The 22,006-nt window shown below is 43.6% G+C and overlaps 1 protein-coding gene and 1 pseudogene across 1 annotated transcript in view; one reads left to right on the top strand and one right to left on the bottom strand.

Moving 5' to 3' along the window:
• Positions 1-22,006, top strand: part of EFL1 (elongation factor like GTPase 1) — a 122,745-nt gene that overhangs the window by 38,269 nt on the left and 62,470 nt on the right. The window contains exons 13-15 of the mRNA XM_045812984.2: positions 4,191-4,342; positions 4,577-4,743; positions 9,396-9,534. Of these exons, the coding sequence (XP_045668940.1) occupies positions 4,191-4,342; positions 4,577-4,743; positions 9,396-9,534 (458 nt within the window). The remainder of the gene's footprint in view (positions 1-4,190; positions 4,343-4,576; positions 4,744-9,395; positions 9,535-22,006) is intronic.
• Positions 60-1,121, bottom strand: LOC123802463 (dnaJ homolog subfamily A member 1 pseudogene; annotated as a pseudogene).

Below are 22,006 nucleotides of genomic sequence, written 5' to 3'. Positions count from 1 at the left end.
AGTCCCCAGTCTGTGAGAGTTCTGACACTGAGCGCCACCCTGCATGACACGTGTCAGCCTCACCGGCGTGTCCATGGTAACGGTGGCAACAAGGCCACGGGGTCTGGCTGCCCCATTTCTTCAGTCTCCTCTACTTCCTTCCTCTCAGGTAGGATTACAAAGAGGGTTTCTCAGGAGAGAGAAAGCCATTCTCAGGGAAGTTTACCTTAACTCCAGTGACTAGGCGACCCTTTTCATGTGGTCTGTGATGAATGGGCGTGACTGTTCAGCACACGCGGGACATGTTTGGACTTGATGGTCCGGTGTGGGTGAGAGGTGATGGTGGTGGTTCGGTCGTCAAGAGCAGAGGCTAGCCTCGAAAGCTGCAGAGTGCATCAGCCAGCTGTATGTCCACACACGGAAAGGCCTCCTTGCTGAAAAAAATCAGCACGGTCCTTCTGATGATGTCAGAAACAATGATAATATCTCTGGCTCCAGACCTGGTTCTTGGTCTCCTTCACCTGGAGTGTTATCTTCCGAGCACCTTTCATAACTTGGTCAATATGAACTTCTAGAATCTTCTTCTCTCAAGCTGTCTTCCTTCCATTGCAGCTTTTCCATCTGTCTTTAGCACTGGCACTCTGCACACAGACCGAATTTGCTGGGCCGTCCCAGGTTCCACCTTAGGAATTGTCCAGTAACCGCTGCCCTCAGGACAGCATGTCACCGCTCCTCCTCACCACCCTGGCCCTTGTGTTTCGGCAGAGCTAGTTTTCCTGTTGCACCATTATATCACCCTTCTGAGGTTACTGAGAGCTGATGCACAACATTTTTGCCTCTCCTTTCTCTCTGCTGCTTCCTCGTCCTCCAAAAGGGCGTTGCAGGGCTGTCCCTGGGAGAGCTGGAACCGCGACCAGCCCCGCCTTCTCTGGTAGCCCCTTCTCCTTTGTCAGATGCTCCTTCTTTGTCCCTTTTCTTTGCATCACAGAGCACTTTGTAAGCTTGAGAAATCTGTTTAAACATCTTCATTTGGATTCATGTTAGGGTGGTGCTTCAGGGCCAATTTCTTATAAGCTTTTTTCACTTCTTACCTGGTGGAGTTGGGTTTGAACCCCAAAACAGTAAGTGGTTTCCTTCACCATTTGGTATAGCCGGTGAGCGGGCGCCAGCCAGTGTGGGGCAGCTGCTGCTCCTCTGCCTCTCTCCAAGTGTTCTGGAAAGTTCCACCCAGTGTGGCCTTTCACCCCCCACATCTAAATCTAGGCAGGCAGCCATTCCACCTGCCGGCCCTTTTAGATTCTGGGCCTTTGCTTTTGTTCTTCTCAGCTGTAGTTTATCACAAGTTCTTACTAGTATGTACTTGGTCTAAATGCCTGTTAGGTAACATTTTATTGGGAGTTTTCAGGCAGTTCCTCTCTCCCTGAATCTTTGAGTCCATGTGTTTCTTTTGCTTCCTTCTTGAGAACCAGCTCCTTCTAGTAACAAGATGCTGTCTTCGAACAGAAGCCACTTTTCTGGGTCTGTCGCTTCCCACCATCTCCGCTGCCTTTGGTAGTGGCTGCAGCCAGCCTTCCGGCCTGTTCCACGCCGACCAGAGCGTGGGCATTCTTCCTGGAACCCGGGGGACAGATGGATGTGTGTCCTCGCCTCTTTTCCTTCCCATCCACAGTCACCTCCCCAGCCTTCCAGTCAACATGCTCACCTCTGGTATCCCTCATCTCTGGTGCTGGCCCATCAGGAAGTGTCATCCATGCTTAGTTCCAGGTGAAGCCTGAAGAACTCATCACCCATAGCTGTGTCTTGGCTGGTAGACCTCTGTTTTCTTGCAAATCATTTCCTCTTTATTCTCAACAAACGGCAGATACGCAGTGGGTACCTCGTATAAGTCCTTGCTGATTTCTGTCTGGCCGTCTGCTCCCAGCCCACAGCAGTGCCGGGCATGGAGGCCGTGTTCCCTGGAAGGGCGCATGAATGCTCAGACGGGCAGCGAGCCTCTATACAGTTGATGCTGACTTGATGAATATAAGTGCTAACTTATTCCCCACCATGTCACAGATTTAGGCAGAATGAGGATGTGATTTATGTGAATAAATATGTGTCTTTCTTAACCAAAGTTAAAATGGTTTACTTAATGTGATGATGACTTTAACATCTTTAATTCCTTCTAAGTGGGAGACATCCTGGGGATAATGAGCATAGGCTTTGGAGTCAGATGTGGATTTGAATTTTGGCTCCTCCATTTATTTTCCAGGTGACTTTGGGTCAGGTTAAATTTCCTAGGCCTCTGCTTTCTCATCTGTAAAATAGGGATGACAATATCTATTTCGTTTAATTGTTGTAATGAGTATGTACGGTAATTACATAAAGTGATTAAGAGGATGTGGAGATCCTAGTGATAAACCCATTGAAAGAGACTTTCTCTTCATATGCAAACAGGTGCCTCATGTTTTTTTCCTCCCTGTTCTAATGATAATATCACATCCGCATTTATATTTTAACTTGCACTTTTCAGATATTCTTGTAAGAGGTTTTAGCAAAAGTCTAGAAAGACAGGGTTGATTGAAGGGACAGCTGGAGTGCTGGGCCTGTAGCAGAGTAGGCTGAGGGGAAGGGCCCAAGGAGAGGGGGAAGTGGATTTGTTGGCTGTAGCTCCGAGGTCAGAACTGCAGCCGTGGCGAGAAATTTCAAAGAAGCGGATTTCATCCCATACTCGAAAGGGCTTCTAATGCTTGGAGCTTCCAAGAGAGGGGAGGACCAGCGGTCTTGGTTGCCCCAAGACACCTGACGAAGTTTCTGACTGGAAGGGGACAGCTCCGAGAACTGAACTCATCCATTTTGAGGGGCAGGTGCCAAGGGAGGTGGAGCTTGTGTCTGGTCCTGGTGGGAGGCCTTGTCTAGCAGGTGGCAGTGTGAAGAGTACAGCAGTGAACAGTCAGTGGTGGGAACAGTCACCTTCCAGGCTTGCCCACATGAAGCAAGAAGGAAGAAGGGTTTAGGGCCCTTGGCATTGGAGCTCCAAGAGTATGTGGGCATCTTGAATGCTCGTGAATGGTGTACGTGCAGAAGGGATATCTGGATGGGTTCCAGTGCTAGGGGAGAGCGGGGAAAGCGGCATGGCGGGGTGGGGATGAGATTATCTGTCACGTGTCAAATGAGAGGTCAGGGAGAAAAGCAGAAGTCACAGTGCCAAAGGGGAGGGACAGCAGGAGGGAGGCACAGAGTGACAGGACCAGGCCCGGGAGCTCGGCTGCCAGAGCTGGATCCTAAAGTTAGGACCAGAGCATTAGCCGGAGTAGCCTACGCTCGGTCCCAGAGTGCAGGGCTAAGATGCGCCCTGCTGCTGACTTCAGGGCAGCCGTTGGTCCTGCTTTCTGCTGGGGTGCAGGATGCGAGTGGGTTTAGGAAGGCCCACACATGGGAGAGGAGCCAAGTCCTGGGAATTAGTGTACCTGACTGGTTTCTGCCTTCCAGACTTAAACTCCCAGACAGAGTGCCCATTTTTATTCAACTTCGCACTCCCCTTTTGTAAAGACTTTTGTTATTAAAGTGCTTTTTTGTGGACTTCTAGACTTGAGGATGACTCTTTAGGAAGTACAGCTGAATCCTCTCCCCCACCCCAACCAAGACTAACCCCCAGCAAACACACAGACACACCCACACACCACCTTTACTGTGGTGGTGCTGGGGTCTAACACAATGTGACCTTTCAGTCCCGCTGAGTCTCCAGCATTCTGCTTGACTTTGAACCCTTCCTCTTGGACCCCGGTTCTCCATGAAGATATATTTTTGTGCTTGTGGAGAAAACCTCCATTTCCTATTGAGGTCTTATGCTTGCTTCTCCACAGGGGTGCTCTGAGCCCTGGTATCCGCCACTCCTTTCCCTCCCTTTCCTGTTGGTCGCCTCATCCAGAAGGAATGTGGGCATTCCAGAATGGCTCCATGCTGTTGCGGATGGCTCTGGGGACATGGGCTCTCGCATCCCACTCTAGAAGCTCAGAATAACAGGAACAGAGCATTCTAGAGAAAGCCTGAGAGGCCCTCTCTTCTGTCACCACAGCTAGGGGGAGAGCTTACAGAAATCTTTTGCCTGGAAGGGACCTGGGACCTGTCATTGTCTTATCCAGCCACGTTAATAGTTGCTGTTTCCCTGCTCCAACAACTGAGAGATGCTTGATGTTGCCAGATGTTAACATATCTGTGATCTCCTGTAGACCTCTCACTCAGGAAGAAATTGCTCAGAGGCGAGAGCGTGCAAGACAGAGGCATGCGGAGAAGCTCGCAGTGACACAGGGGCAGGCGCCCGCGGAGCCCTCCCAAGACGGGAGTGCTCTTGAAACAAGTCCAAAGGGAGAAGAGCCAAAAGGTACAGCTTTCCTAAATAGGAAATAGTGCAAAATAGTTTTTTTAACTTCGGACACTCATCCTCCAGCTCTTGAGCTTGGCTTTAATTGTAGCTTTTGTCAGTGTTCTATCGTTCTTGGTGTTTCTTCCCTGAAACTGGGCCAAGTGTATCATATCCACTGTTGCCTCTGTTTCTAGGCAGGTCCTGGATTAGAGAGAGCAGTGTTGACGCTCATTATCCTTTTGTTTCCGGCAGGTGATGAACATCAGGTGGAGAGTATGACCCTTAAACCTCTGCCCCAGGAAGGAAGCAACCAAGAGTCTTTTATTGCATTTGCTCGCGTGTTCAGTGGTGTGGCTCGAAGAGGAAAGAAAATTTTTGTCTTGGGGCCCAAATACAGTCCTGTTGAGTTTTTGCGGCGGGTAAGAATTGGAAGTAAAGCATTAATATATTGTTCCGAGGTTCTTATATCTTTTCAAATTGGTTGAGATTACCTTATTTTGTCTCTAGATAGGCACATTCAGATGAATCCGTAGATCTCCTCTTAACGTTGCTTTGGTGACATTTGGTAAATCTGTCTCACTTAGTAGCATTTGGAAAACTAAACCAGTATATGAACTCAGTTTTTCAGGCCTTATTTAATTAATTATAAGGCTTTTCAAGGCCAGAGAAAAGAACTGGTAGGCACAACTGTCATGCTAGAGCCAGGGCAATGGCAGATCTTCAGGAAATATGGAGATCCAAAAACTGGGTGGCACAGGCCAAAGGCCTGGGCAGAGAGCAGGTGACAGGCCATAGTTACATGGCAGGGGGAGCCCAGAAATTGATCAGGAAGGTCTCAAACAGGTGAACAGCCAGCATCTAAATGTACCTGAGCCGAAGGGCAAAAAAGAAACCACAGGCTCAAGCTGCCTCAGCACGTTGGGACACAAGCAGGGTGTATACGTAGTAGTTAAGTTACAAAGGTCATAGGGTGATGGGGCGCCAGAATCCAGGGAGCGAGTCAGGATCAGCAAGAGTGGCGAGTAAGAACTTGGAAGACGTGCTGCGTCCTGAGTAGGAGGCCACATGCTCCTCTCCTTCAGGGAATCCAGAGAAGCTACTGGACTTGGCAGCAAGGGACGGGGCAGGGGGTGGCAGTTGGAGAGGGTCTGCCATCAACTTGCCTTGAACGCTTATTCCCCCGGTTTTAGCATTCGAGTTCCTGGAGATGACTGTGCTGGGTGGTGGGCAAGCCGCCCGGGGTGGGCTGTGGCGTGTTGTGCTTCGAGCCAGGAGCACAGCAGTTGTGTGCAGGGCTGTATTTTATGGGGGGCTGAAAGTGCTGTGGTGGCATATTAAACACCCAGTTATGAGCACCTCAACATCTCGGTTTAGACATAGCTGATGGTTTGTTATTTATCAGTAAGGGTCAAGTAGTGGCTAATTTTTTTCCTTTTTTGTTCTCTCAACTGTCAGGATGACTAAGAAATTGTTACTTAATGTAGCACTGATTTATTGGGCATTACAAATTCCATGAGCATTCCAATATATCTTCTTCACGTAGTTATCTTTGCTCTCATGGGGCTAGAGGTTGAAATCACTTCTCATGTGTCAAGTGACTCAAGGATCAAGGAGGAAATGAATTGACAGCGCAGATGACTCCATACTCCAGTAGTCGGGGCCCCATAAAATGTAATTCCAACCTGCTTTAAAAACAAGGGGAAATACATTACACATACCCCAGACAGAAACCTTACCTGGACTTGCGTGTTCATCCGTTTTGTTACTTTTCTGTTGCTGCATGTTATGGACTACCAGAAATTTAGCCAGTGAAAACCATACACATTCTCTCATCTTGCGGTTTCTGTGGATTGGGGGTGCGAGCATGGCTTAGCGGTCCCACCTGGCGTCTCACAAAGCTGCAGCCAGAGTGTTGACCAGGTTGTGTGCTCTTCTGGAGGCTCATTCGGGAAAGGCTCTGTCTCCAGGTTTATGTAGGTTGTTGGCAGGATTCATATCCTAGTACCTGTAGGGCTGAGGGCTCCACATTCTTTCTGGCTGTTGGCTGCCCTTAGCTCCTAGAAGTTTCCTGTCCTGTGGACTTCTCAGCTTGGCTGCACTCCTTCAAGCCAACAAGGAGAGTCCAGGCTGAATGTATTTGCAAGACAGTCTTGTGTGATGTTGCATAATCATGAGAGTGACATCCCACCGCCTTTGCCATATGCCATTGATGAGAAGCAAGCCGCGGGTCCCTCTCACGCCCAGGGGGAGGGGATTGCGTGAAGGCATGAACAGGAAGCAGGAGTCCTGGGGGAACTACCTTTAGTCTGTCTGCTAATTCTTCTGCTTTTCTTTGTAGTTTTATGACTTACATATGCACTGTGAAAGGATATATTATTTTTGAACTTTTATTAATGGACTCTTACTGTAGTTACTCTTCTACAACTCAGTTTTTACCTAACATTGTGAGATTAACCTGCATTGATGTCTATTCCTGTTCTTTTTATTGTTCGTTGCTGCGTAGTATTCCAATATAGAAACAAACATTTTATTTTTCCATTTTCCTGTTATTATGTAGTTGGGCTGCTTTCATTTTCTGCTAGTCTAAAAAATGCTGCCTTGAGTTTTTTTGTACATATTTCCTTGTGCACATTTGCAAGAAATTCTCAGTAATGCACCCTTAGTGGAATTGTCTGGGTAATAGAGTGTGTATCTTCGGCTGAACTGTTTAACTCCAGAAAGTAGTTCTGATTTACACCCCCAGCAGGAGTGCCTAATAGTTCCAGTGTTCCACAGCCTCACCAGAATTTGTTATTGTCAGGATTTTAATTTTTGTCAATCAGATGCACATAATAGGATCTTTTCAGGATGTTTTAATTTACATTTTCTTTATTACTCTTTTAATATGCTTATTGGTCATTCATGTCTTTTCCTGTGACAGTATCTTTGGGTCATTTGCCTATTTTTCACTTGGGCTATATACACATATTTTTTAATACTGGTTTTTCGATGTTCTTTATATAAGCTGGATACTAATTCCTTGTCATTTTTAAGTTTTGCAGATTGTTCAGTTTGGGACCTGTCACATTTTCTATTTATATCTTTTAATGTACAGAAGTTCTCAGTTTTAATGTAGTTGAATTTATCAGTCTTTTCCATTATGGGTTTTGCCTTTTGTATGTTATTTAAGAAAATTAAAATTATGACTGTTTCAAAGGCAAAATTTTCGCCTGTTTCCTTCTACAGTTGAAAGTTTTGCCTTTCATGTTTAAATGTTTAATTCAATGTTGATATATGATACGAAGAAGGCATCCAATCTTATTTTTGTCCCCATACAAACACCAGTTGTTCCAACACCATTCAGTGAATGCTCCCCTCTCTGCCAGCTCTGTCATAAATCAAATTTCTTTTGTGAATTGGTCTGTTTTTGGACTGTTAGACTTCATTTTTCTGTTTGTCACTGTCTCTATTCAGTTCTGACTTCTAAATGTTTTGATATCTAAAGGCCATGTCCTCTACCTTTTTTTTTTTCTTTTTGTTTGTTTTTGGTGAGTGCCTTGCTTATTCCTCTTTACTTTTCCATGTAAGTTTTTAGGCAGCTTGTCAGGTTCCATGAAAAGCTCCACTGAGACTCTGATTGCTGTAAGTCATACATGTATTTGGCAGGAATCCACATTTGCAGTATAGAATCTATGAATCAATTAGGCGTATCTTTCTATTCATTTCGGTTATTTTCAGTGTTTTTCATTATAAATTTTATAATTTTCTCCATTTTAATCGCTTTTGTTACTTATTTCTAGCTGTCTTATATTTTGTTGCTACTCTAAAAGTTACTGTTTAAAGAAGTATCTTTTCTCTTGCTGATGTAGATAGTTAACTTTTGTATACGGTCCTTGTGTCTAGCCCCCTTGCCAAACTGTCTTGCTAATTATGATTTACATGTGGTTGTTTTAAGTGGGTGACCGTATTATCTGCGGATAGTTCTGTCTCTCCCTGTCTCATCCTTCTGTTTTGCACGTCTTCGCAGTGTGTCTTTAGAGCTGGCCTGCAGAGTCGGCACTGAATCAGAGCGTGTACGTTTACTCATGGCGCGTGCCAGGAAGGCCAACATCCTCAGGGGTTTCCAAGTCTACCCTAACCCGATAGCTTCTGCCTCCTCTGGACTTTTCGGAATTTACCTGCCCCTGCTGCTTTTTGGTCACTCACTCTGTGATGCTGGTTATGTTTATACGTGCTGTAACTTGACGCTTTCTCTGCTTCACAGATGGCAGTACCGTAGTGCCGTGGGCCCAGGGGCACCAAAGATAAGTTGGTTGGTGGAAAGGCTTTCAGGGTACTTGCATGCATATGGAGGTTGCTGAGCAATTCAAGGCAATATCTTGAATGCTTTTCAAGATACTGAATAATTTTTGACAAAATATACATATTTGAGACGGTATCTCCATAAGAAGGAATATGACAGGAGGTGAGCTCATAAATCTGTTCTCCTGGCAGCAAATTTTTGCTGTGTTTGTGCTCGGTCTCCTCATCAGTGTCCCTGGTATCTCACAGTGTGCTCCCTTCCAGATTACCAACATAAGCGTATCATGGCTGTTGTTTGGCCATTTTCATGGCATCTTTGTCACCTCTGACGACTCTTTCAAAGTTACTCATTTTCATGGGTAAGTCAGCACTGGCAGCTGCTCTTGCTGAACGCCCAAAGGCATTGTAATAAGATTCAATCAGTTGTAAGTGAGGATAGTAATAACGAGTGTTGAAGTCACAGCACAGTGGCCACCGCACTGCTGTATGACATGTTTCACGTGAATACCGGCAAGGGGCTGCGGGGATGCGTGTTCATTGGCTAGTATGGTGGTACGGTCGCAGCAGGATTCATATACCTGAGCCATAAAGCTGAGGACTAGGTCTAATTTTTGACAGTTCTTAACTCCTTCATATTTCATATCCTACCGTTTCAGATGTCCATATTTCAGGTTTACGTGAAGTGTGATTGCACCATCTCACCTCGTAATAGAAAACGACATTCTGTATTCTAAGTAATGTCTGTGTTTAATGCCTCTTGACTTCTCTTCAACCATTTTTCTTTGCCCAGGTGCCATTAGGCTTCTCCACTCCACCTGAAGACCTTCCCACAGTCCCCCACATGGCGTGCTGCACCCTGGAAAACCTGTATCTTCTGATGGGCAGGGAACTGGAAGACCTAGAAGAGGTACCGCCAGGAAACGTGCTCGGTGAGCCGGTGCTGGGCCCTCTGTCTGCGCTCCGTCCTGTGTGTCGCACAGACTTAGTGAGCCCTTGGGAGGCAATGACTTTGACCTCTGTTTTAGTTTTGTTTTTTTTTTTTTCTGGTGTCCTTAGACTTTAACTTACTGCGTTTGAGCAATTAGCATGGGGATCGGTAACTTGCTGTTAATGACGGTAGTTCTGTTTTAAAAAGCACCCCGTAAATAATTTGTGAATGCTGTTTAAAGTTGGGGTTCCATTTGGTTGGGAGCAAGAAGGGGAATTCCTGCTCACATAAAAATCTGGATGAGTGAGACACTTCGCGTTCTAAATTATTGGAAACTGTTCTGATGTAAAGGTCGATTTATAAAACTCATTTCTTCCAGTATTTTTAACCCATTGTAAGTTGCTTTACTAAGTAATCAGTTTACATCCATACATACTATTTGTCAACCCCATAATGTTTATTGGCTTCTGCTTCTGTGTGCAGAATTCACTTTTTGAGGACCTTAGAGTCTCAGATTGAGGAATTTCCTTTGGAGCGTCCCAGGATCTTGCATGTGCTGTGGGAGGCTGTATCCCCTGTACCAGTGGTTTCTCAACCCTTAGGGTGCCTGTTGGCTCTAAAGCTATTTCTTGGGTGATTGCTTGGCCTGGGAATTCTCCTTATGTTTCCAAGAAATGGTCTACAGTACTGGTCTAGAACAGCTCATGATTTGTTTGGATTTTGTGAACTTGAGTCCAAGAAATTTGCCTAAGCATTTTGCCACTCCCTCACAGAGATCCATTCTTTTCTTTATTTTATAATTCTTTTTCTTTTCTTTCCTTTTCTTTCATTCTTTTGTGTTTTTTTGTTTGTTTGGTTTTTTTTGTGGAGGGGTATAGAAGTAGGAGAATTTCTAGCTTTTCATCAGTGTTACCCATTCTCTCCCATCCCTTTGGAAAATGTCATTGAATCTTGACAGTTGATAGAACTCTGAGCTACTGTAGCCAACAAAATACTTTATCAGGAAGGGCATGGGAAGAAAGTGGAAACCACTCTGGTTTCGGTCGTAAGATTACTGTTTTGCTCAAACTCAGTCCTTTTGTTTCTGAAATGGAAGGTAAGGCAGAAGCTCTCTAATGCGACACTCAAGTGAAAGAGAAGGTGTTTGTAGAGTGAATGGTTTTTGTCCTGTTTCCTCCAACGAAGGCCACTGTTGGCAGTCTTTCCCCGGTAGAGGCTGGGGACTTGACAAGCAGTGGTTTCTGGATCTCCCGGTGCTGTCCAGGGCTGAGGTTGTGTGGTTTATAAGGAGGAAAACCATGGGTCTGTCCTCTGCCGCCCAGGGCAGCCCTCAGCCCGCCATCTGCTGCAGAAGACCTGCTAAGCCGAAACTGTCTTCCTCTTGGAGAAAAGAGGTGTGCCTCATTCACATTTACTGCTTTTTCAAAATAATGGTGGGGTGCTTGGTAGGACGGGGTAATGGTGCAGGTGATGGAGCATTTGTTCACCAAATTTAGCTGTGTAGAAATAACACAGATGGACGCTGCACTTTGGGACAAAGTGGTTGGAGGAGGAAAGCCAGATTTATTTTGCATAAGAATTAGGGTTGTGTTTAGCTGCAGGTAACCAAAAACCAACTGCATAGTTTTGAATTTCACTTAACAGGAAGCCAGAGGATAGATAGTCCAGGGCTGGAGTGATGGCTCTTCTGCAAGCTCAGGGGGCCCAGTTCCTTCTGTCTGCTTGTTTGCAGTCCTCAGCATGCGGCATTTGCCCCCAGGGAACCACAACAGCTTCAGCATCTCCAGAAATCACATGCACGGTCCTGCCAGGAAGAGGACACAAGGGCCACAGGCCTCTCACAGCACTGCTGTTTTTATTTGGGAAGAAATGCCTGCTTAGTGATGTCTCTCTCTTGTGTATTCTCATTGTTTGTGACTTCTGTCACCTGGCCAGCCCTAGTTGCAGGAGAGGTGAGGGACTAAGAATTTTACTCTTACAGTCTCCACAGTTAGGGCAAAGGATCTTGGATTGTGAGTAGCCTTCGACTGGCTGACCCACACTGTCAGCCGCGTTCCGCCCGCCCGCCCGTGCCTGGCATCACCCGGGGGCCCTCCACGGAGATTCTGTTTCTTTACGTTAAGGAGGAAGATAGTCCACCAAGAGGGTTACGAATGCAACCTTGCAGGGGTGGGAAGCCAGCCAACCACTCTGATTCGCCTTTTGAATTGAAACTAAAATAATTGTTTTCCTCTTATTAATCCAAATCTAACCGAGCCCCACGCGGAACTGGAAGACGTGAGTATACCAAAATTCTGGTTGTAACTTTGCCACTAACTGGTTGTATGGCCTCAGGTCAGTTGTATAACCTTTCTGGACTTCAGTTTCTCCAAATGATTTGGACTAGAGCAGTGATGGCTGACATTTCTTATGGTAAAAATAGAATAACCACTCTAATTTTTTTTTTTTTTAGGAAGACTGTTTGTGGGTTCCCAGGACTTCTTCTATTATGTTTATCACATACTGTTACATTTATCATACATTCTAACTCTGAAGGACGGATATTAAATAGCGTCATACGGAGTACATTTTATTATTATAGCTATAAAATATGCACGAAGTTATAATTTGCACATTTCGTTTGTAAGATATGAATGGAATTGAAGTTTCAAGTTGCCATCATATTATGGTAGGTGGACATTTCACTAAGGTTGGAGTGAGGTAAAAATTCTTTGTACTTGTGTCATGAAGATCTCGTGTGGATTATGTCAGTTTTTCACTGGTTGAAAGTAATCCTAAATTAGAGTACCTCTCAGGTTCCTTCCAGCTTTAACTTTTCAGGCTTGTGCTTCTTAGAGAAAAAAATGTTATTTCAAGTAATGCGGATATTTCCCTTCCTGGTGGCCATTGAGGGGACGGTACATTTCTGCTGGTTACTCGGTTGGGTTGAGAACCCATTTAAATGGCTCCATGGGAACATCGTGAACCTCCTTACCAGTCTTAGAGTCAGAATGACACTTTTAGCAAATTCCACTTGTTCGTTGATTAAAAAACTGGAGCATATGCGACAAGAGCAGCAGTTTCATAAGCCAGGTGTCTAATAAGGAACTTTCCAAAGCTAGGAGTGGGTTTCAGGCAGCAGAGACGAGCAGGCCGAGGCTCCTGGCGTGCCAGGTGCTGGGAAGCACACAGCCCAGGGGAAGTGAGTGCGCTGACGGCCCTGGGAACCGCGGCCGGGACCCCCGCCCCCAGGTTGCCCTGCGAGTCAACCGAGAGTGGGTCTGCAGCACACGTGGGTTTTGCATGTTTGCTGGTTTGTCTTCTTGGGGAGAGTTGAAGTTAAAGCGGGACAGATGGCTGAATCTGGTCGAACCGATGTACACGGTCCAGTCGCTGTTGTGTACAACAGCACTGAAGCCCGGTGCCTTAAAACAAAGACGGCTTGGAGTTTTTCACAAATCTGTGGTTTGGGCACGGTCTGGTGGGACACCTGGTCTCCGTGCCCCGTGGTGTCAGCTGGGGAGCTCTGGGCCTGGGCGCCCGAGTGAGAGGGGGCTCCTTTCACTCACTCCTCGGGGACGCTGGTGCTGGCTAGCTGGGGCCTTGGCTGGGGCCTGAGCACGTGGCCTCCGCACAGAGTGATGCTGGGTTCTGCAGGCGAGCGTCCAGGAGGAAGAGCCCAGAGAAGCTGTGTCAGCTTTACGAGCTAGCCTCCCCCGGCTTCGACTTCACTCCATAGGGGAAGTGAGTCACCACGACCGGTCCGTATTCGGAGAGAGGAGGCGGACTCCACCTTTTGATGGCAGACATGTGAAAGAGTTTATGAACACATTTTAAAATGACCACACCATGAACCATAGATAATTTCTTGTTTTCTTTTCTATTTTACCAGGCCCGTGACAGGACGCATATTACAAATTAAGACATAGCTAAGTTTATAGCTATCAGGGCAGGCCTATAAATCCCGTCTATTTTGCTCTTGTTAACTTAGAGAAAAGGTTGTAATTCCTGTTTAATAAGAACATAATAGAGAATGATATGACTGATGCCCATATGCTTTTCATCAGAGACGATGCTGAGTCGGATTGATCAAATGCAGATGAAAATTTCTGTTGGAGAAGGAAATGAAAACTTCTATGGCATTTTTTTAACAAGTCAGTGCATATAGGCACTAGTCCAAAGGAAAGTTCCTTTATTGGCACTTGGAAGATGCAGATTTCACATTTGAACTCCGTTATAACTCACTTGAAGAACTTACATTGACTGATAAGTGTGGAATAGAGTTTGTGGTCTGGAAATAGTTGATTTAAAGTTTAAAATCATTTAATGCCAACCTGATGTTTAAAAAGCTCGGATAGATGGGACCAGAGAGACCTCCCCGTGTTTAACACACAATAGCCCTTTGTTCAGCCCCTACCAAGAACGTCTCTAAAAATAAATGTTTGCTACAGGCTCCTATTAAAATGTGAGGGGAAATTGAATTAGGATTCCAAATCTTTAGCTTTTTCTTGCACACTTTCAGAACCCTTCCATATGGTTCAGTCTTTAACATTTCAAGGGCATATTCTAAGAGGAAACGTGATATTCCTCTTTTCATAACGGGAGGAAAATAACATTAATTAGCTTTTTTTTGAGCTGGTTTTAGTTCTGCCTCGGTGGGTTGCTGGTGATGGGAAGTCAGTGGAGATCGAATGAAGGGTGCGTGCGTGTCCGTCCACCTATCTGTCTGTCCTTAGTGGTGTGGGATACTTGAGAAGTCAGAGCCTTTGGCATTACACGCAGATTTGATTTCATTGTTGCCAAGGAAATCGCAACAGTTTGTGACTCTCAAGTCTTTGTGGTACTTTTTGTAATACATTGAATTCACTTACTAGTGAATTTCTTTTAAATATACCTTACTATGAATATTTTCACTTGGAATCTATTTTAATCAGTAAATAACTAGTAGCCTTACTAGTCACTTCCTAGGATTAATTTTCAGCTGGTTTTAATAATTTTTCTTTTACAGATGATAGTGATTTTATTGTGTCCTTATAATGTGTCTTGTTTCTTATTTTTAAATCACCTACAGAAATATGATAGGTGCTCATTACAGTTGTTCTGTTCTGTCTGGTTCCTTCCTAACTTTAATGAAAACACTCGTTTTAGCTTCGGGTTTGCTAATGCTGGTTGGTTCATATCTCCGGTGTGTCATGCTAGCAAAGTATGCTGCTGCTGCTTTCTTTTTTCCTTTAAACCAGGAATAGATACTGAATTTTATTGATGTGTTCCCAGCATCTGAAGACAAAGTTATAGAGCTTTTCTGCTTGCTGTAATTGATGTCATGGATTATATTTAATTATTTCCTGATTATTCAGTTGTCCTTCCATTCCTAGAAGGAAAAAAAAAAAAGGACTTAATCATGGCACATTGTTGTGATACACCATTCGGTTCTGTTTACTAGCATTTGTCCAGATTTTTCTTGGATGCTGCTTAAGCTTGGCCTTTATTTTCTTGGTATTTCCAAAATGGGAGGCATCCTCTCGTCCACCCTCTAGAACTGCGCTGTGTGATAACAGCCACTGGCCATCTGTGCTTATTTACATAGGCTGGGACCAAACAGCATTAAAAGTCGACTCCGTCAGATGCGCTAGTCACATTTCAAGTGCTCGGTAACCACGTGTCCCTAGTGGCTGCCATGTTGGACAGTGCTGTTCTAGGGAAATTTCTATCGACTGTGATAATTACCTTCTCTTTGAAAGTTGGAAGCGGTTCACTTGTAAAGTCATCTGGGCTACATACGTAAAATGCTTGATTCTTTCGATCTGGCTTTTTGTCTTTCTCATTACCGATTCTCAGTTTGTGTTTTCTTGCTTTGTTTCTTTATATTTGTTTATTTTATTTTGATGTTATAGCTCTTCTATATAAATGCTAAGTGTTATGTTTTAGGTCCTCTTTAAAAGAATTTTCAGCATCGCGTGGGCCGTAATATAGGTGCTTTTGAGAAATGCACGTAGGCTGAGTAAGAGTTACCTCTTACTGCAGGGGTGACCACTAGTCTCTTTATACATATGAACGTATTCTTTCTTAAAATTCTGGTGAAAAATATAGTGTAAAATCTACCATCTTAACCATGTTTAAGTATATAGCTGAATAGTATATATTTAATACAAAAATAATCATGTTTTCTGTGTTTTATAACCTGTAAGTATTTCTCCTAGAGATGATCTCTTCTCTCATGTTTAGAGCTTTTTGTTTCAGTACATTTGCTGTAACTCCCAGGACAGTGTTCAGGGGTGGTGGAGTAGTGGGGTTTCATTCCTGAATTTGTAGGAATTCTTGTAGACATTATATTGGGTTATATAGGAGATTTGATCTGCATGGACTTTATAATGATATAGTGACTACAACGACTGTTTATTTACTAGATTAATTTTTTAAATGTAGGTAGATGTTGACTTTTATCGAATGGTCTTTTCCATACCTTTCAGGCAATAGATGTTTTTTTCTTTTTTGAGCCATTTACGCCATGAATCTCAGTAACACATTTCTTAATATCAATGAGTTACGTATTCCTGGAATAAGCTACTGTTGAAAGTATTTCAGTATGTTAATAGAGCAATGAATTCAATTTGTTGGTGGTTTTTTATGTAAAATATTTATACATTTGGCTGATCTGCATTTTTATATATATATTTATTTTATATTCATGGAGTATAGTTAACAGCATTGTGCTGGCTACGTGAAATGAATAACAAATTAGGGACAGTTTTCATAGTTTTTTATTTTATGGGACAATTTAAATGGCACAAGGATTTTCTGGTCCGTAAACAGTTTTTTTTTTTTTTTTTTTTTTTTTTAAGATTTTATTTATTTATTCGACAGAGATAGAGACAGCCAGCGAGAGAGGGAACACAAGCAGGGGGAGTGGGAGAGGAAGAAGCAGGCTCCCAGCGGAGGAGCCTGATGTGGGGCTTGATCCCATAACGCCGGGATCACGCCCTGAGCCGAAGGCAGACGCTTAACCGCTGTGCCACCCAGGCGCCCCGTAAGCAGTTTTATATTAACACCCATGAAACCAACTCTACCTCGTTCGTTGTCAGGGTTGTGATTTGATCATTTTATCAATTTTTATTCTCCCTTTTAGGTTGTTTGTTTGTTTTTACAGTTCCTTATGTTGATTTTGGTACTTCATGCTCTCAAAGGGAATCATGTATTTCAGATTGGTTATTTAGTTCATTTGCATGGATACTAGTATCGATATTGATTATAATAATGACATGAAAAATTAGCATCTGTTAGTGCTTACGTGTGCCAGGAACTGCTGTGTATTCAGGGGTGATTATCTGATTTCCTCCCTGCCAAGTGAGATCGATGCAGTTTACAAATGGGAAAACTGAGGCTTGTGAAGGTTGTAATCATCTATAGAGCAAGCTAGGGGGTTTGTCTCCCTCTGTATCCGTGCTATTTCACCTTCTTTGTTTCTGTGTTAATTGGGTTTTTTCCTACCTTTTCTCTTGATCAGTCTTATTTGGTTGTTTGTTACATTGTATTTTTCTATCCTTAATTGATTCCTCATCTATTACACGTTCTTAATACATTAATTTAGCACCCTTTTGAGGCCTCACCTCCTATATATCATGTACTGTTTTATTTCATTTATTTTTTAGAAGAATTGGTTCACTTTTTTTCTCTTCTTCAAATGAATGTGTTTATGGCCTGAAACTTCGTATAACCTTGTCCGGATTTCTTTAGAGTTTTATACATTGTTTTCTTTATCATTGCCTTTTTTCTGTGTACCTCCCTGCCAACCAGTGGACTGCAGCCGCACGTTACAAATGCAGCAAGCAGCAAGCCGTGGGTCCCTTGTCTTTGGCCTCCCATGGAATTGTTAGCATATGGTTTGGCAAAATGCTTATCGTACCAGTTAAGGTGTGTCTGTTCATCCTTTTTTCACTGACTAAAGTAACTGGTTGTAACTATAACTTTTGAAGATTATTATAGGTTTATAACCTAAGAATTGTCTGTTAATAAGCTCATTGCCTCTCTAGGCATTATTTGAGAACAAAGGATTATTTGATGGGGATTTTCTTCCCCACCATCTCCAAATAGGACATTTCCTTTTTTTACTGTTAAACGGCACTGACAAGATAGCAGATTTGACCTCTCTTCTTGGTATTTTTAATGCAGGACAGAATGGGGAAATCACTTGACTTTTGTAAATGGTTTAATGAAGATTGGGAAGATGTCCTTGATGATTGATATAATAGTCTTCTTTTTTTTTTTTTTTTTTTTTAAAGATTTTATTTATTTATTCGACAGAGATAGAGACAGCCAGCGAGAGAGGGAACACAAGCATGGGGAGTGGGAGAGGAAGAAGCAGGCTCATAGCGGAGGAGCCTGATGTGGGGCTCGATCCCACAACGCCGGGATCATGCCCTGAGCTGAAGGCAGACGCTTAACCGCTGTGCCACCCAGGCGCCCCAATATAATAGTCTTCTTGTTGACAAGGTGAAATTTGTTTTTTTTTTCTAGTAGACAATCAACTGATTGTCAAAAAGCCCGAAAAATATGCTCTCTTATGCCCCAAAATTGAATATGTGACTCCAAGATGCAACAGCTCGCCTTGGAAGTATATATATCAGAGAAGCTTTTAGCTCTTCTCTGAGCAAGGAGACAGGTACAGGAATGTTCGTAGTAGCACTGTTTATGATAGCAGAAAAAAAGGTCACTGCCTAGATATCCACGGACAGCAGAATGGATGAGTAAATTATGGTGCAGTCATACTCAGGAAGAATATTTTACCGGAGTAAAAGTGAATGACTCCACGACACCAAACGTACTGGCTGGGGTCGGGCTCATAAATACGATGGATTGAAACAACAAGCAAGTTGCCAAGCATTTATATAGAGGTTAAAAACACATAAATACCACGTGTTGTTGAGGGACAGCTACATATGTAATAAATAATGCAGGGAGAGGTCAACCTCAAGTTCAAGGTGGTAGCTCCCTGGAGAGAGGCGTTGGTTGAGGAGGGAGGAGTACACTAATATGGGGAATGTTTTCTTTCTTCAGATGACTAGTGGGCCTATGTTGTCTGTTCTGTTTTTCTCTTTAAGTTTTTTATATCTTGAATGTCATATATTTTTTAAATTAGGGAAGACAGTGTCAATAATGTCACTTGACATCATTGGTGCTGCCTTACAGAACTTGTCCCCAAGAATTGAGTTGAGAAATGGGAAGTGTATGTGGGGATGGGTATGATACTCTGGGATACATTCCCGCTGAGCAGTTTTTAGCTTTGTAGCCTTAGGTGGGGTGCTTAACCTTTCTGATCCGTAGTTCCATCTTGCAGATGAGGATAACAGAAGGCAGTGGAATAGGGGCCTTTATTTTGTTTCTAAAAATATCAAAGGGCAAAATGTTAATTAAGTAACGAGGTTATTACCATTGATTTCCATGGGAAATAGCATTAATTGACTTGCGAAAGTCACACATATAAAAGAAAATAAATCCTGAGTGAAGCATTTAATTATGAAGATTAAAGAACACTTTTCTAATTTAACACGTCGTTTATTTAAATGCAGTTCTTTTTATCTAATGAAAAAAATCCAAGTAGGCCATCATAAGCATTTTGGTGCTTCCCTTGTTAGAGTGAAGCCCATCCGAAAAACATCTTCCAGCAGGACAGGTAGGAAAGAAATCAGATGCTCTGGCCGTGACTGAAACTACTTCTTGACTTTGTCTCATTTCTAGTTATTCAGTTACAAAGAATCAACATTTTTGTTGGCTTCTCCAGGAGAAAGCTCCAGGTAGCAGAGATGATAGAGAATTGGTTTCCCAGGAAAGCAAGGCAGAAGGGGTGAATCCTTGAAGCTCCTGGTCAGTGTTGATGTTGGAGCTCCACTCCAAACTCTGGATCAGAGCCTGACCCCACATGTAAGCATGTGCGAGAAGGAGCAGCAGCCGACTGGGAGGCCATGCTTGCAAGTTGAGAGAGGTCGAGAATTTTCTACCGAGAAGCATGTGTGCAAACTCGAACACAGAGCACAGAAGGAACAGATGCTTCCCTGAGAAGCCAGGCCACGTGTTGTCCATGAGCTGTGTGCAGTAGATTCAGAGTTAAAGTTTGAATTCTTGCTTTCTTTTTTTTTTTTCAAGAAGTTATTAACTGTAGAAATGAATATCTATTCTTCTGAAATAATATTCTGACAAAGATAGTGATTCATAAATACCAAGCATTCTGCAGGATTGCAGTGTAATATGTTTCCTTAAAATAAAAGGAAATATATTAATTTTTTAAGCTGTCATCTGCCAGGGAAATCCTTAGACCTCTGTAATTGTATTAAGAGCCGCAGGAGCGGAAAGCACCTAGGTTCTGTCCTGGAATAAAGTAGGCTGTGGCCTTTTTCCAGTTTTGTAGATGAGAGAGGAGAGTCACTTTACCTTTTGCTAGAGAGGAAAGTTTCTGTCCGTTTGTAGCTGGGCGCTTAGCTTCTGCCATCCCAGCTCTTGACACCAGCTGGTTTGGGGGAAGAATCCCCTAAGGGGAAGACATTTCTTTAGAACAGTAGACACATTTTCTTTTCATTATAAATATTCTGGAATGTCATGGCTGAGAGCAGAATCTCTTCTTGGTCTGAACATTTCTCATTAAAGGGCATCAGGAGAGTAACCTTCTTTTAGTTTTTGACATGTTAAGCTCTTGCAGGACCCCAGAGCCAAGGTGATGTGACCACTTGGGAGGTCTTTGTTTCTCTCCTGCAGTACACTGAAGCGAATTGCGTCGTCCTCCCCTCGGTGTGACCCGGGTGTTCTAGGAGGCTCACGGTACAGCCTGGGCTGAGAAGCACGAGGCTGCTTGATGTTAGAGAAGCAGAAAGATTCTGAGTCTCAGGTCTCTTTGCCTTGGTCCAGTCGTGAGGAGAGTGCTGTCCTCCGCTCCATAAGGCCACTCTTGCCCTCAGGAGCTGTTTGAAGCCCCTTTCCTGGGTCCTGAGCTGAGGGTGCTCCCCCGGGAAGGCAGGACCCCACTGCCTCACGGTCTAGAGAGCTCGTCTGTCCCCAGTTGTTATTTATGCAGTATTCTCAGAGGCGTGATGTTGACAGACGTCAGCTCTGCTGACACTTCCCTGCCGTTCTTCTCCGTTCACCGTCCCGTTCTCTACCAGATCCTTTGTACTCTTTCGTACATTGCTCTTTGGATGTTCCATGACGTAAATCCCATGTGCTCATTTAAGCTCTTCTAGGGCAGGGACTAGGTTACCTGTAAACCACATGCACGTGTTTATTATTTTTTCCAGATGCACAGCTCGTGTGCCAGCACCGTTTCTGAAATAAACCTGCCCCTGAGTTTACTGCCACTTCTGTCGTTACATTTCCACTGATACTGTGGTCTGTTACTGCGCTCTGTTTTCTGTTCTGATGTAGTTGCCAGTCTATATGGTTTGGTTTTGATGGTTTCGACAATTCATTTGTTAATCTCATTTTATCACTATTTATTTTGATAAGTTTCTGGCTGTTCTTGGACATTTATCCTTCCATGTGAACTTGAGATCATTTTATCTCATTCCAGTACTATAAATATCTATATTAAGACATTTTATTTACAGAAGTGAATCATGGGGGCACCCGGGTGACTCAGTCAGTTAAATGTCTGCCTTCGACTAAGGTCATGATTTCAGGGTCCTGGAATCGAGTCCCACATCGGGCTCCCCGCTCCGAGCGGAGTCTGCTTCTCCTTCTCCCTCTGTCCCTCCTCTCTCTCTCTCCTTCTCTCTCAAATAAATAAATAAATAAATAAAATCTTAAAAAAAAATGTGAATCATGATCACTGTCTTTTACTATAAAACTCAATAATATGGAAAAATCGGTGAATTACATTCATAGGAATGATGATGGTAGGTGTTACCAGTAAAATGTGTTTTCTTCCAGTCTTCTGTCTGTAAACCACATCCATGCGTACACCTCCTATAAAAGGAACTCATTTGTGTGAATTTATAAGTTCATTTAGGAAGAAACTTTATCTTATCGAGCCATTTCTAGCGATATGGAGCTGAGGAAGGGGCTGTGGCTGATACCCAGCAGTAAATTGTATCGGTCTCCTAACTTTATGACCAAATCATGTAAACAATTGAAATCATACCAGTACTGCTCTCTTCGGGGAAGAGGGTCTTTCCATTTTTATACGGGGTCTTGTGTTGTGGGCCCCAGACCTACCAGCTGGCAGTCGCCAGAATTACTCCTTCTGCCCCAGGGTTTTACCTGAAACAGGGACTTCTGGATATGGTTTAGGTCCAGGATCTTGTATGTTTAACTTCTGGAGAGAGCAGTTTCTCTTCTAGTGACACAAGTTAATTCTTAGTATGCCTGGATGACCCGTAATCTAGTTCCATTTTTCAAAGTTTAGATTTGAATTGGTCCAAGCATTTGGATGAGACCTTCTTCTGTGTTGACATCGATTTTCTGTACTTTTTACCTTTCTTTGAACAATTTACTTGAGATTTGGGGTGGAT

Source organism: Ursus americanus, chromosome 28 (genome assembly GCF_024610735.1).
Source record: "Ursus americanus isolate L20-20 chromosome 28, mUrsAme1.1.p, whole genome shotgun sequence".
Taxonomy (NCBI): Eukaryota; Metazoa; Chordata; class Mammalia; order Carnivora; family Ursidae; genus Ursus; species Ursus americanus.
The sequence above is the reverse complement of the archived record's forward strand: the minus strand, read 5'-3'. Positions and strand labels throughout refer to the sequence as shown.